The following is a 15,231-nucleotide window of genomic DNA, read 5'->3' on the forward strand; positions in this document are numbered from 1 at the left end:
GGAAGCCTGCTGTGCTATATTCCATGGGTTCTCAAAGAGTTGGATACAACTGAGAGACTCAAGTGATACTGAAAGATAAGGAATACAGTTTATGAGTTAAACACAAATGAAAGATACTTCACAGTAAATAGATTTTTAATTAGGCTAAATGGTATTTGGACTTTCAAGATGTTTGAATTAGAGAGGTAACCCTGTAAAATATAACGTTCTACAGTGACCCAGTTAAGTCCAACTCTTTGCGATCCCATGGACTGCAGCTTGCCAGGCTTCCCTGTCTTTACCATCTCCCAAAACTCACGACCGTTGAGTCAGTGAAGCCATCCAACCATCTCATTCTCTGTCATCCCCTTCTTCTCCTGCCTTCAATATTTTCCAGCATCAGGGTCTTTTCTAATGAGTCAGCTCCTTGCATCAGGTGGCCAAAGTATCAGAGCTTCAGCTGCAGCATCAGTCCTTCCAATGAATATTCAGGACTGATTCCTTTTAGGATTGATTGATTGGATCTCCTTGCAGTCCAAGGGACTCTCAGGGGTCTTCTCCAACACCACAGTTCAAAAGCATCAATTCTTCAGTGTTCAGCTTCCTTTATGGTCCAAATCTCACATCCGTACCTGACTACTAGAAAAACCATAGCTTTGACTAGATGGACCTTTGTTAGCAAAGTAATGTCTCTACTTTTTTAACATGCTGCCTTGGTTTGTCATACTTTTCTCCCAAGGAGCATATTTTAATTTCATGGCTTCAGTCACCATCTGCAGTGATTTTGGAGCCCAAGCAAAGTCTATCACTGTTTCCATTGTTTTCCCATCTATTTGCCATAAAATGATGGGACCAGTTGTCATGATTTTAGTTTTCTGAATGTTGAGTTTTAAGTCAGCTTTTTCACTCTCCTCTTTCACTTTCATAAATAGGCTTTAGTTCCTCCTCACTTTCTGTCAGGGTGGTGTCATCTGCAGGTCTGAGATTATTGATATTTCTCCTGGCAATCTTGATTCCAGTTTGTGCTTCATTTAGCCCAGCGTTTCTCATGATGTACTCTGCATGTAAGTTGAATAAGCAGGGTGACAATACACAGCCTTGACATACTCCTTTCCCAATTTGGAAGCAATTCATTTTTCCATATCTGGTTCTAACTGTTGCTTCTTGACCTGCATATAGGTTTCTCAGGAGGCAGGTCACGTGGTCTGGTATTCCCATCTCTTGAAGACTTTTCCACAGTTTGTGGTGATCCTCACAATCAAAGGCTTTTAAGACAGTCAATGAAGCAGAAGTAGATGGTTTTCTGGAAATCTCTTGCCTTTTCTATGATCCAGTGGATGTTGGCAATTTGATCTCTGGTTTCTCTGCTTTTTCTAAATCCAGCTTGAACATCTGGAAGTTCTCAGTTCACGTACTGTTTAAGCCTAGTTTGAAGAATTTTGAGCATTACTTTGCTAGTGTGTGAAATGAGTGTAATTATGTGGTAGTTTGAACATCCTTTGGCATTGCCTTTCTTTGGGACTGGAATGAAAGCTGACCTTTAGCCTTACAACCCCATGGACTGTAGCCCACCAGTCTCCTATGTCAGTGGTATTTCCCAGATAAGAATATTGGAGTGGTTATCCTTTCCCTTCTCCAGGGGATCTTCTGACCCAAAGATCAAACCCAGGTTTGAACCCTTTTGGTGACTTTAGCTTCTGACTATCACATATTTTTGTCCAAGCTTAAAAATTTTAAGTTAAACATAGAGTTACAGGGACTTCTTTGGTAGTCTTGTGCTTGAGAGTTTGCCTGCCAATGCGGGGGACACAAGTTTGAATCTGGTCCAGGAGGATTCCACATGCTGCTGGCAACTAAGCCCATGAGCCGCAGCTACTAAGCTGTGCTCTAAATCCAAAGCTCATGAACCGCATCTACTGAAGTCCATGGACTCTAGAAGCCCATGCTCTGCAACAAGAGAAGCCACTGCGATGAGAAGTCCTTGCACTGTAATTTGAGAGTAGCCCCTGCTCACAGCAACTAGACGAAGCCCTGGTGGCAACAAAGACCCAGTGAAGCCAAAAATAAATAGATTAATTAATTAATTTAAAAAAGAAAAGAAATGTAGACATATAAATCTTATATTAACAAAACTTGTGCTATGCAAAAATCGTTATAATAAACTAGATGTCTGATGAGCAGAATGATAAGAACCTACTTTGTATTTTTCATACACTTCTTAAAAACATAAAGTTGTATTGATTTCATTTAATGTATGAAAAACTAACATAATATCTTTCATTGCTTGCTTTTGTGGATGATCAACTCAATACAGTATTACTTAGCCTTATACAGCATGAAGTAAGCCAGAAATAAAAACACCAATAGAGTATACTAACGCACATATATGGAATTTAGAAAGATGGTAACGATAACCCTGTATGCGAGATAGCAAAAGATACAAGATGTATAGAACAGTCTTTTGGACTCTGTGGGAGAGGGAGAGGGTGGGATGATTTGGGGGAATGGCATGGAAACATGTATAATATCATAAGAAACGGATTGCCAGTCCAGGTTCGATACAGGATCCTTGGGGCTGGTACACTGGGATGACCTAGAGGGATGGTACAGGGAAGGAAGTGGGAGGGGGGTTCAGGATGGGGAACACGTGTACGCCCATGGTGGATTCATGTTGATGTGTGGCAGAACCAATACAATATTGTAAATTAATTAGCCTCCAATTAAAATAAATAAATTTAAATTTGAAAAATAATAAAAGAACATAAGAAAAAAATTGTGCTTGTTTGCTTCATAATATTGAACAATTAATTTAATTTATGGTTCAATTTCATCATGATTAACTAAATTACTCCAATCAAGAGATCTTTAAACTCTTTTCCAAATAGAACTCATTGTATAGGGATTACCTAAGAGATATGTCACAGTTGGTCCCCAGCCTACCTTTCCCCAAACACAATTCTTTAGACTGTCTACCCCTGCAATCCAGAAACTATAAGTTTGAACTCTCTCACTTTCTTCTTCAAGGGGTGGTGCCCATTGTGTGGGTTTTCCCACTTCCTAGGGCACCCTCAGTTTTTCCCTTTCCCCTCTTCCCTGTCTGGAAAATCTTTGCTCAGTTTTTAAAGGGATAGGTTATAGTCATTTAATCAACCAAATGATTAAATTGTGCACTGAGAGAGAATCACACTCATGCTAGTGAATCTCCACATTTTTAGTCTTTCTTAAACTGGAAAATAATTGAGACATTTAAACATTATAAAGAAAGTGAAAGCGCTAGTTGCTCATCCACCATCTGCAGTGTGGTCTGACTCTTGGGTCCTCTGTTCATGAGAATCTCCGGGCAAGACTGGAGTGGGTAGCCATTCCCTTCTCTAGGGGATGTTCCCAACCTAGGGATTGAATCTGGGTCTCCCGCATTGCAGGCAGATTCTTTACTGTCTGAACCACCAAGGAAGCCCCATTTAAACATTAAAACATAGCCAAATCAAGAGGCAAAACAAGTTCATCCTAAGTGACCAGAGCTCAAACTCTGAGTAAATGAACTGCCCCCTGAGTTTCCTCCCTGTTCATCTTTAATGCTTTGCTGAAGTGTTAGCAGCTGCTTGTAAACTTTGTTCAAATGGCCAGGACTGAGTCTGTCCTCTAATTTGTGCTCCTAGCACTTTATATCTAAATATATTAAAATACTAATCACACTATAAAACTTTATTTATTTGCCTTTCAGCCTCAGTATATACAACGTGTTCCCTTAGGCAGAGTCTATTACTCTTCAGGTTGGCACAATTTTTGGCATATCCTAAGTACTCAAGATGTTGTTTGAACATTAAATAAATGGGACCAAAACCACTTAAGAAATATTTCTATCATTTTGGAACTTTCCACTCATTTTGTTTTTGTCTGCATTGTTAATAAGGAAACTCATGAAAAACCAAAGAAGATCCAGAAAGAAATAGAGCAAAAGAGTTGCAATGTTAGAAATGAAGGGAAAAACTAAATTTTATAAAGTGGCATTTAATATCTGGAATAAAAGATAATGCAGATTTTGAAATTTTGCTTATTATAAGTCTTTGGATAATATATGGAGTAATTGCAATATTTTTTGAGTTTTATTTTGCTGCAGTGAAAATATATGCCTAATTTTTCAGTCCCTGATTTTTTCTCTTTTCAGGGTTCCAATAAAGTACCAAGTTAGGAGTTAACATGAATTCAGAGATTTAGATACTTGAAAATCAGAAGTCCATGAGCCAGCCATCCTTGGGGTACACTGCTTCTATTGATACATCTTTCCAATGGACAAATGCTTTCCTAATATTTACAGTGTCTAAATATGAGCCATTGTAATATACTTAACCAGAGGAGAATAGATTGTTTTCTTTAAATTTTATGTTATAATTTTGTAGACAGTGCTGGGAAATGCAACATTATTTTCTTTCATTCTTTGCTCTGTCCAGATTCGTGCCATCATCAGGCACCAATAAAAGTGGTTCTACTGTTACAGAACTCAGACTGTTGCAGAACTCAGACTGTTGCTGAGAGTTCTGAACCAAAGGAACGTAACACCTCCATCTTCCGATTGTTTAAATTTAACTACTGACCATGTCAGATGGGAAAACAAGTAGGATCATAATTCCATGATTAGTATAACTTTGAAATCAGAAAATAATTATGTCAGTGGTAAAATTTATCAATTTACTGTATTATGAATAGAGAAAGCACATTTAGCTGGTTGACTCAAAGATCAACATAGGTCAATAGACAAGACAGTCGTGTTTCCAGGCTGAACATGACTTTAACATAAAAAATTCAGTTGCATTTGAAGCCCCATTAGGGAATCCGACACCTGCGGAAATATAATGTTCTACCATGTTATAAAATGCTAAAATTTCAAAATATATATTTGGGTTATTATAAATGAGTCCTTTCGATGTTTTAGAAAACCTAAGAAAAGTTCATAGTCACCAGCTGAATAATACAACAGCTAGATAGTCGTGCATCTAAAGGTTCAAAATGGGTGGAGGGATTCTGTGAAATCGTTTTGAATTTCAACTTGATTCTTCATGTTTTTGCAAAACGATACTAATGAATGTCAATAAAATAAAGAAGGCCAGCTTTACAAGCGTTATGCAAATCAGATTTCCAATTCACAGCCGTCATATCAATATAAGGACCACACTGGACTTGCCTCCCCAGCGCTCATCACAGACGGTAAAGAGAGCAGTTTTATTGGCTAAGCCGGGCAGCATGGTGCTGCACTCCATGACGACGGCCTGAGGGATCATGATGACGCAGGACACGATCCAGATGATGACGATGCTGTTCCGGGCCCGCTTGGCTGTGCTCTTAAACATCAGAGGGTGGCAGATAGCATACCACCGGTCCAAGGCAATGCAGCTCAGCGTGAGAACGGACACAGACACCGACACGGTCTAAAGAGAGAAGGAGGGTAGTGCAGGAAAGCGCCAGCTGTTACATGGGCGTCTCCCAACATTTGTACTATTTCAGAAGGGTAGGCACACCGAAAACCAGATTCAAAGTTGTCAAGAGACATTTCATTCAAGTGCTTCTATTTAAAAAAAATGAAAAAAAAAGTGGCTACAAATAATAAGAGAAATGTATCAAGAAAAAGAATTACCTCCTTCCCATTAAATATAAAAGGACATACTGTGACTGAGTGCTAAGTTGCTTTGGTCAACTCCAACTCTTTGCAACCCCATGGACTGTAGCCCACTAGGCTCCTCTGTTCATGGAATTCTCCAGGCAAGAATGCTTCCGGGGGATCCTGGATTTGAACTCAAGTCTTCTTCAACAGTGGCAGGAGGGCTCTTTACCACTAGCACCACTTGAGAAGCTGCCTCTTTTTTTATGCCTAGTGTTTTGATTTATATGACATTCTTTGAATAAAGATAAACATGATTTTGTTTTGGCATTTTTCCGTTGATAAGGTAAATCTTATCTTCAAAGGTAAAAATATATATGTTCATAGATGGCACCCCACTCCAGTACTCTTGCCTGGAAAATCCCATGGACAGAGGAGCCTGGTAGGCTACAGTCCATGGGGTCATGAAGAGTCAGACATGACTGAGCAACTTCACTTTCACTTTTCACTTTCATGTATTGGAGAAGGAAATGGCAACCCACTCCAGTGTTCTTGCCTGGAGAATCCCAGAGACGGGGGAGCCTGGTGGGCTGCTGTCTGTGGAGTTGCACAGAGTCAGACATGACTGAAGTGACTTAGCAGTAGCAGTCTGAACTGGAAATTTTTCTTTTACTTATACACAATAATACGATGACATGACTTTCTTTTAAATTAACATACAAGAATTTGATTGCAATTGCATTTAATTAGCATTTTTGAATGATTGGTATCTCATTTCTTATTTTTAAATAACCAAGGTTATTCATATATCAGTTCATTTTCAACGTGCAAATGCATGAGTTGTGATAAAAGGTAATCCTCTATATGGATCTCCTTGCCATAGTGTGCTCATTGCTGGAATAAGCAACCTACCTCTAAAATTTGAATAGGTTTACCTAATCCAGATTTCTATATAATTAATGGCATCACACATTTAGCTTGGAACTTTGAGAAAATAGTAAAGAAACTTGTCATATATGCCCATCCCCCATGATCAGTTTATATCATTGCTGTGCCATGCCAGCTCACTTCAGTCATGTCCTACTCTGTGCAACGCTATAGACTGTAGCCCCCCAGGCTCCTCTGTCCATGGGATTTGCCAGGCAAGAATGCTGGAGTGGGTTGCCAGGCCCTCCTCCAGGGGATCTTCCCAACCCTGGGATCAAACCTGTGTCTGTTAAGTCTACTGCATTGACAGGCGGGTTCTTTACCACTGACGAAACCTGGGAAGCCCCAAGTTTATTTAACTATATTTAGTGCATTCTATACTGAATGATCAGACCATTGGTTGACAAAATCAATTCTCTCAAAACCCTCTCTTTAAAAAGAAGCCTCATTCTCCTTTCTGTATTATATATATATATATATATATATATATAAATATATATATATAAAATATATATATATATATTTACAGATTTCTATTAACTTTCTTTTAACACTTACAGCATGTTTAATTCATTAATGTATGGTTTATCTTCTCTGTGGAACAAAGACCAATGGCAGGAGCGACTGTGCAAGACAGTCCCTGGCACAGTGCTTCGTGTGTTTATTACGTGGCAGAGTTATCTTTCTCTATTTTTCTGTCCTAGTTGTATTGACCCTATAATACGTGAATGGGAGGGTGTCTCTTCTTACATCAGGACCTTGCTTGTTGTTGCATTGACTATAGGTACAGATGACGGAGAGGGATGTACATGCTGGTCCAGAAGAGGAGGAGAGGTTCTGGGCTAAGCATCAGGATCACATAGCCATTCTCCTCTCCTCCCAGCTAGCTGCACAATGTGGGTCACCTACTTAACAATTGTTGGCAAATGTGTATATTTTTTTCCTATTAAATGAGTAAAATTGACAATAAGATCTTGCCAACTCTGATTCTTTTGATTCTCGTTAGAAAAGATGACAGAGCACAGTTGAAATCAATTCCACAACCAAGTTTCCTGGGATGCAGCACATGGCACTTGCTAAATGTGAGGTCTTGGGTGAGTTACTTATGCTATGCCTCAATTTTCTCAACAGTAAACTTGCATGATAATCAGAGCCACTGCGGACTTGTTGGAAGAAGAGTCAGTCCACGTGTGAAATGCCTAATCTGGGCCCAGTGTATAAATGATAAGTGTTTGTTATTCCTTGTTATGATGATGGCAGTGGTGATGGTGATTATACTATTTGTATTTTCTTCTATTCTCGAGCTTAGAGTTCTAGCTTCTAATTGGAGCAGACTGTTTTACAGTGAAGAATAGTTATAGAAATTACAGGTAAAGATGTAAACTGTTCTAAATTCTTGGGGTTTAATTTCAACTTTAATTTGAAAGGGATGAACTCTATCAGAGTAGGTTTCTGTTGGTTGATTTGTTGCTGTTCAGTTGCTCAGTTGGGTCTGACTCTTTGCAACCACATGGTCTGCAGAATGCCAGGCTTCCCTGTCCTTCACCATCTCCTGGAGCTTTCTCAAATTCATGGCCATTGAATTGGTGATGCCATCCAACCATCTCGTTCCCTGTTGTCCCTTTCTCCTGCCTTCAGTCTCTCCCAGCATCAGGGTCCTTTCTAATGAGTTGACTCTTTGTATGAGGTGGTCAAAATATTGGAGCTTCAGCTTTACCATCAGTCCTTCCAATGCATACTCATGATTGATTTCCTTTAGGATTGACTAACTTGATTTCCTTGCAGTCCAAGGGACTTTCAAGAGTCTTTTCTAGCACCAGAGTTTGAAGGCATCAATTTTTGGTGCTCAGCCTTTTGCATTGTCCAGCTTTCACATCCATACTTAACTACCGGAAAAAACCATAGCTTTGACTAGACAGACCTTTGTTGGCAAAGTAACATTTCTGCTTTTTAATATGCTGTCTAGGCTTGTCATAGCTTTCCTTCCATTGAGCAAGCGTCTTTAAATTTCATGGCTGCAGTCACCATCTGCAGTGACTTTTGAGGCCTAAGAAAAGAAAACTTGCCACTGCTTCCCCCTTTCCCTCTTCCATTTGCCATGAAGTGATTATCTTGTTTTATTTATTTTTTTAGTGTTGAGTTTCAAGCCAGCTTTTTCACTCTCCTCTTTCACCCTCATCAAGGGGATCTTTAGTTCCTCTTCACTTTCTGCCATTGGAGTTGTATCAGCTGCATATCTGAGTTTGTTGATATTTCTCCTGGCAATCTTGATTCCACTTTGTTGATGGCACCTGGAAATTCCTTGGCACTGCCTTAGGGGACATTCACACCTTTCTCCAGTGTCTACTCTTTGCTCAACCTCTATTTCTCCTTGAGAATGTGTCGAGAACCCAGAGCCCTTCCAAACCCTTGCCAACCTGGGGATAGAGCGGTGGTCATCTAGCTCTACACAGTTGACCTTTCATACTACTGAGCCAGGGCTATATTTATCCTCTCTAGCGATTAAAAACAAAAAGTTCTCAACAAGGCTTAGTATCTTGCTTTTCATAAATTCTAATCAACATGGGTGAATGGGATAGAAGTAATGTGATTCAAATTCTGAAGTCATTTCTAGGAGTTCCTTCAACTGCTTGCAATAATCAGTTCCAATCAGTGCGCTTGAGAGATGGCTGTCCAGTGCCAATGGTGAGGTAGGGTGCAGTGCCTTCCCACGAGAGAACATGCTGGTTTGGATAATCTAATGGTATAATCCATTGAATGAACCCTTAGGCATCAGTGATTTAACAGTCATTATTTGACTACTGTATTTGCTGGTGTATAATATACTGTAGTATACAATTAGAATCCAGTGTACATAATTTTCTCAAAGGTGATACACAATTTCACCTTATCATAAGTGATTATAAGTGAGAGTTCTGTGGTTGCTTTACACTTGTAGGAGAGCACTTCTGGGTGCCTTTTTCATTGAGATTTTGACAGTAGATCAAACCAAGCTGATAGTATAAACCATTTCAGAAATGAATGTAGTGTGAATCGTGAACACTGTGAGTGGAGCAAAGTGAGGTGATGTGAGCTTTCTTTTGCTGTCGGTGCTTTATCTGGCATTTGTCCTATGAGCACCCGGTGGTCAGGTCAATGTGGGAGTTTTCTCTGGAAGAGGAGTCAGTTTTATGCTGGCATAGAGATGTGACAGACAGCCCCAGAGATCCACTGCAAGTAGAAATGGAAATTCTGCCAAACTGCACGTTTGGATGCTAGGCACTAATAGACTGGAATGTAGGAAAGTGTGACCGAGAGAAAGAGGGAGACCATCCGCCTACTGAACACCCATCACCCAAATCTCAGTAGACTTTTGTTCTTTTCCTGTGCAGAGCCTCTTCAGTTATATTGAAAAAGTCACTCTGAAAAAGCAGTTCGCTGCTCCTATAGGACTTCCTGGGTAGTAATATTCTCAGGTAGTAGTATTCTTTCAATCTGGTAAAGAATCTGCCTGCAATGAAGGAGAGACCCTGGTTCAATTCCTGGGCCAGGAAGTCCCCTTGGAAGAGGGATAGGCTACCCACTTGTTGCAACTCCATAGCCAGGCTCCTCTGTCCCTGGAATCTTCCAGGCAAGAATATTGGAGTGGGTTGCCATTTCCTATTCCAGGGGATCTTCCCAATCCATGATTCAAACTCCCATCTCTTGTATCTACTGCATTAGCAAAAAGATTCTTTACCCACTGGCACCACCTGGGAAGGCTTGTAGGATGAAGCATACACTGGGATCAATATTGCCAGGAGAAATATCAATATCCTCAGATATGCAGATGATATCTCCGTTATGGCAGAAAGGGAAGTGGAACTAACAAGCCTCGTGATGAAAGCAAAAGAGGAGAATGAAAAAATTGGCTTAAAACTCAACATTCAGAAAACTAAGATCATGACATCTGGTCCCATCACTTCTTGGCAAATATATGGGGAAACAATGGAAACAGTGACTTTATTTTCTTGGGCTCCAAAATCACTGCAGATGGTGACTGCCATGAAATTAAAAGACGCTTGCTCCTTAGAAGAAAAACTATGACCAACCTAGACAGTGTATTAAAAAGCAGAGACATTACTTTGCCAGCAAAGGTCCATCTAGTCGAAGCTATGGTTTTTCCAGCAGTCATGTATGGATGTGAGAGTTGGACTATAGAGAAAGCTGAGTGCCGAGGAATTGATGCTTTTGAACCATGGTGTTGGGGGAGACTCTTGAGAGTCCCTTGGACTACAAGGAGATCCAACCAGTTAATCCTTAAAGAAATCAGTCCTGAATATTCATTGGAAGGAAGGACTGATGCTGAAGCCAAAACGCCAACACTTTGGCCACCTGATGAGAACTGACTCATTGGAAAAGACCCTGAAGCTGAGAAAGATTGAATGCAGGAGGAGAAGGGGACAACAGACGATGAGATGATTGGATTGCATCACCGACTTGATGGACATGAGTTTGAACAAGCTCTGGGAGTTGGTGATGGACAGAGAAGCCTAGAGTGCTGCAGTCCATGGGATTGCAAAGAGTTAGACATGACTGAGCAACTGAACGGAACTGAACATGTCTTGACAACTCATTTCGTTTCATCACTGAATAATATTCTATTATCTGGTTGTACTCCAATTAGTTTATCTATTCATCTACTGAAGGACATCTTAGTTACCTCAAAGTTTTGGTCATCATGGATAAAGCTGCATGAGAGTTTTTCTGTGTATGTAAATTTTCAACTTTTGAGAGGTAAGTATCAAAGAATGCAATTGCTGGAACATATATTGGGACTGTTTTGTTAAAAAAAAAAAAATCAGTCTCCCAAAATGGCTGTAACATTTTTCATTATCCTCACCAGCAATGAATGAGAGTTCCTGTTGCTGCACATCCTTGCCAGCTTTTGTTGTCAGAGTTTCATAGTTTGACCGTTCTAGTAAGTATGTAGTGATATTTCATTATTTTAATTTGCAGTTCACTGATGAAATGTGATGAAGGACATCTTTTCATGTTTCTTTGCCATTTGTGTATCTTCTTTAGTAAGATGTAGTTAATGTCTTTTGTCTATGTTTTAGTTGGGTTGTTTGCTTTCAGATTGCTTAGTTTTAACAACTCTTTGTATATTTCAGATATTGTTGTTGTTGTTTAGTCCCTAAGTCATGTCTGCTTCTTTTGCAACCCCATGGACTGTAGCCCACCAGGCTCTTCTGTCCATGGAGATTTCCCAGTCAAGAATACTGTAGTGGGTTATCATTTCCTTCTCCAGCATTTTTTCCCAACCCAGGGATCAAACCCATGTCTCCGGCATGGTAAGCAGATTCTTTACCACTGAGCCACCTGGGAAGCCCTTATTTTAGACTGCAGTCACTTATTAGACATATCTTTGGCAAATATTTTCTCCCAGTTTGTGCTTTGCCTTCTCATTCTGTTTACACTGAATTTTGCAGAGCAGAAGTTTTTAATGTTAATGAAGTCAGCTTATCAATGATTTATTTCAAGAAGCACATCTTTGTTGTCACATCTAAAAAGTCATCAAAATACTCAAGGCCATTTGGAGTTTCTTCTAAGTTATCTTCTAAGAGTTTTGCAGCTTTGCATTTTACATTTGGGTCTATGACCCATTTTCGGTCGATTTTTCTGAAGAGCGTAAGGTCCGTGTTTAGATTCTTCTTGCCTCAGTTTGTCATCATTGGGTGCATACTGTCATTTCCTCCAAATGTTATGATATCATCTTGGAGGCCAGATAGAATAAGAACTAGATTGTGGAGGGTGGTCATGGGAACTAGAGGGGAGTGGCCAACATTTCACTCACTGTCCAATTGCTAAAGGAAACCCAGGTCTTTTAGAACTGTGGCTATGAACATCAGTTTGGGAAATTTTTTAAGGATTTCAGAGATATCAGAATATCAATCAGAAAAGTATTCTCTGGAAGTATTTGTTCTTAACTTGTTATAGAGCAACTAGTTGTAGAAAAGCGGATTTCAGAGCTGAACAACAGAACACTAGTGATAATGATGATGACAGATGTTTATTGAGAACACACTGTTTTTATAAGGCCAGGGTCTTCCAGAGACTAATATCTGTGCCAAATGGTCATACAGTTATCTAAGTAGTTGAGCACAACCACAAGACATATTTATAATTGAAATTATTAATCTTTTAAAATAAATGAATCTCAAAGAGCTTGTGTATTTGGCTCAATGGTATACAATCAGTGAATGGCAGAATAGAGGTTCCAAATGTGGCAGTTTAATTCAAACCTAAACTAAAACATGTTCCCTGTACTGCTTTGACAGTATAGCTCTTGATTTCTCAGAAGTAAATGAGACTACTTATAAAAACAATACTCAATTATTTGGATTGGGATAACCTTAGTCATTGAGGGTTCAAGTTCTTTAATTCATAATCAGACAATTAGAGATCAAAGAAGCAAAAGGTTTATGCAGCACAGGATTCTGACACTTCTTTACCCAGGACTTACCTTATTTACCCAAAAAGTTTCTAGTATTACTTTCCTTAAGTTTGCCAATTTCTCTCTTAATGCACTAAGTATTTACTAATGGGCCACGGCTATAAATGAAAATGATTATGCATTTTTGGGGTAGTTTTTGTGTTTGACCCCCCAAAAGTATGCAAAGCATTTACCTGTAAATAAGGAATCACTTTACAGAGGGACTGTCCGAAGAACCAGGTCTCAGTAATGTCCACAACTAACGTGGCTGGAAGGCAGGTGATGGTCACAAGCACATCAGCCAGAGAAAGGTTGACAATGAAGTAATTGGTCACCGTCCTCATGTGGTGGTTCTTCCACACGGCCACACAAACTGATTTGGAAAGAGAAAGGAATGTTCTCTGTTATGGACTGAACGTCCATGATGTGGAAGGTGCAATGAAACAGAAATTCATATATTAAGATCCTACCCCCTCAAAAGAATATGGGGTACATATACACAAAGGAATATTACTCTGTCACGAAAAAGAATGAGAGCGTACCATCTGCAGCAACATGGATGGAACTAGAGATTATTGCATTAAGTGAAGTAAGTCAGATAAAGACAAATAGAATGCAATATCCATTATATGTGGAAATCTAAAATATGACACAAATAGATCTGATTTTGAAGAAGAAACAGGATCACAAACATAGAGAATAGACTGGTGGTTGCAGAGGAGAAAGAGGCTGAGGAAGTGATGGGCTGGGAGGTTGGGATTAGCAGATGTAAGCTTTACATGTAGAATGGATAAGTGATAACATCCTACGGTATAGTGTGCGTGCATGCAGCCGTGTCCAACTCTTTGTGACCCCATGGACGGTAGCCTGTCAGGTTTCTCTGTCCATGGAATTTTCCAGGCAAGAGTACCGGAGTGGGTTGCCATTTCTTACTCCAAGGGATCTTCCCAATTGAGGGATTGAATCCACGTTTCCTGTGTCTCCTGCATTGGCAGGTGGATTTTTTAACCACTGAGCACCTGGGAAGCCACTCCTACCGTATAGCATAGGGAACTATAATCAATATCCTATGATAAGCCATAATGGAAAGTAACATGTATATGTCTATGTAAATATAACTGAATCACTTTGCTGTACCACAGTAATCAACAAAACATTGTAAATCAACTATACTTCAATTAAAAAAAAAAAGGATCCTGACCCCCAGTGTGATGGTATTAAGAAGTGGGCCTTTGGAAAATGAGTTGGTCATGAGGGTGGAGGCTTTGTGAAGCGCATTAGGGCCTTATAAAGGCAGCTAATATAAGGGATCTCTCCTTATACAGAGAGATCTTTTACCTCTTCCACCACTTGAGGATACAGCAAAAAAAAAATTGCCTCTTCTTAACAAACCAGGAAGTGGGCTCTGCCCAGACGCTGAAGCTGAGCCTTGACCTTGCACTTCTCAGAATCCAGAACTGAGACACTAACTTCTGTTGTTTATAAGCCATTCAGTTCACAGTACTCTGTTACAGCAGGATTGACAGACTAAGACAGGAACTAAACAAAGAAAATCGGTCTGAGGGAATACTGTCAAGCTGGCTAGTGCCCCTGCAATTCCACAAATAAATATTGCCAAAGGGAGATAATTTAAGGCGGCCCGGTGTTTTCACTGAATCAGTCAATCTGTGTGAATTCTCAATATATGCTTAAAATCAGTCCCCTTACCTTGCAAGGCATTTCTCAACGGCTCATATGGCTGTGTTTTTCAATTGATTTTGAATTTCATTTTCCAGAAACTAAAGAGCAATCTTTGATTTATCATTTTATCCCCTCAGTGGGCAGCATGTAGTAGATACTCAAGAAATATTAATAATTGCTGAATTGAGATGAATAAAGAGCTTGTTATTTTTCAGTGAACTGTGGTGTTACCTCATCCATCATATTGACCCATATCTGCTCCTTTAGGACTTATAAGAGATGAAGACACTTAAAGACAAAAGTCTACAATTATTCAGTTCCTATTATTGCCAGATATTGAGGTGGATAGTTCATACCCTTGAGTTATTTAATCTCAATGACAATCCCAAGGGAATTCATCATTACTGATGTTTTGTATATTATGATGTCATTGACACACAGGGGTTTTGTGGAACTTGTTGGGGACAAATGGCTTATAAAGCCGGGAATCACCATGACAGCTGGACTTATACACCAACTGAAGCGCTGGTCGTTCCACCGCATTGGTCACCTTCTTTTGTGAATTAAAGAGTTATTCTAAAAAATGAAAGAATTA

General features: G+C 39.6%; 1 protein-coding gene across 1 annotated transcript in view; it reads right to left on the minus strand.

Moving 5' to 3' along the window:
- Positions 1 to 15,231, minus strand: part of HCRTR2 (hypocretin receptor 2) — a 132,049-nt gene that overhangs the window by 23,163 nt on the left and 93,655 nt on the right. The window contains exons 2-3 of the mRNA XM_069564082.1: positions 13,151 to 13,329; positions 5,162 to 5,405 (exon numbers count right to left, since the gene is read on the minus strand). Coding sequence (XP_069420183.1) covers positions 5,162 to 5,405; positions 13,151 to 13,329 — 423 coding nt within the window. The remainder of the gene's footprint in view (positions 1 to 5,161; positions 5,406 to 13,150; positions 13,330 to 15,231) is intronic.

This window comes from Ovis canadensis, chromosome 20 (assembly GCF_042477335.2).
Source record: "Ovis canadensis isolate MfBH-ARS-UI-01 breed Bighorn chromosome 20, ARS-UI_OviCan_v2, whole genome shotgun sequence".
Lineage (NCBI taxonomy): Eukaryota > Metazoa > Chordata > Mammalia > Artiodactyla > Bovidae > Ovis > Ovis canadensis.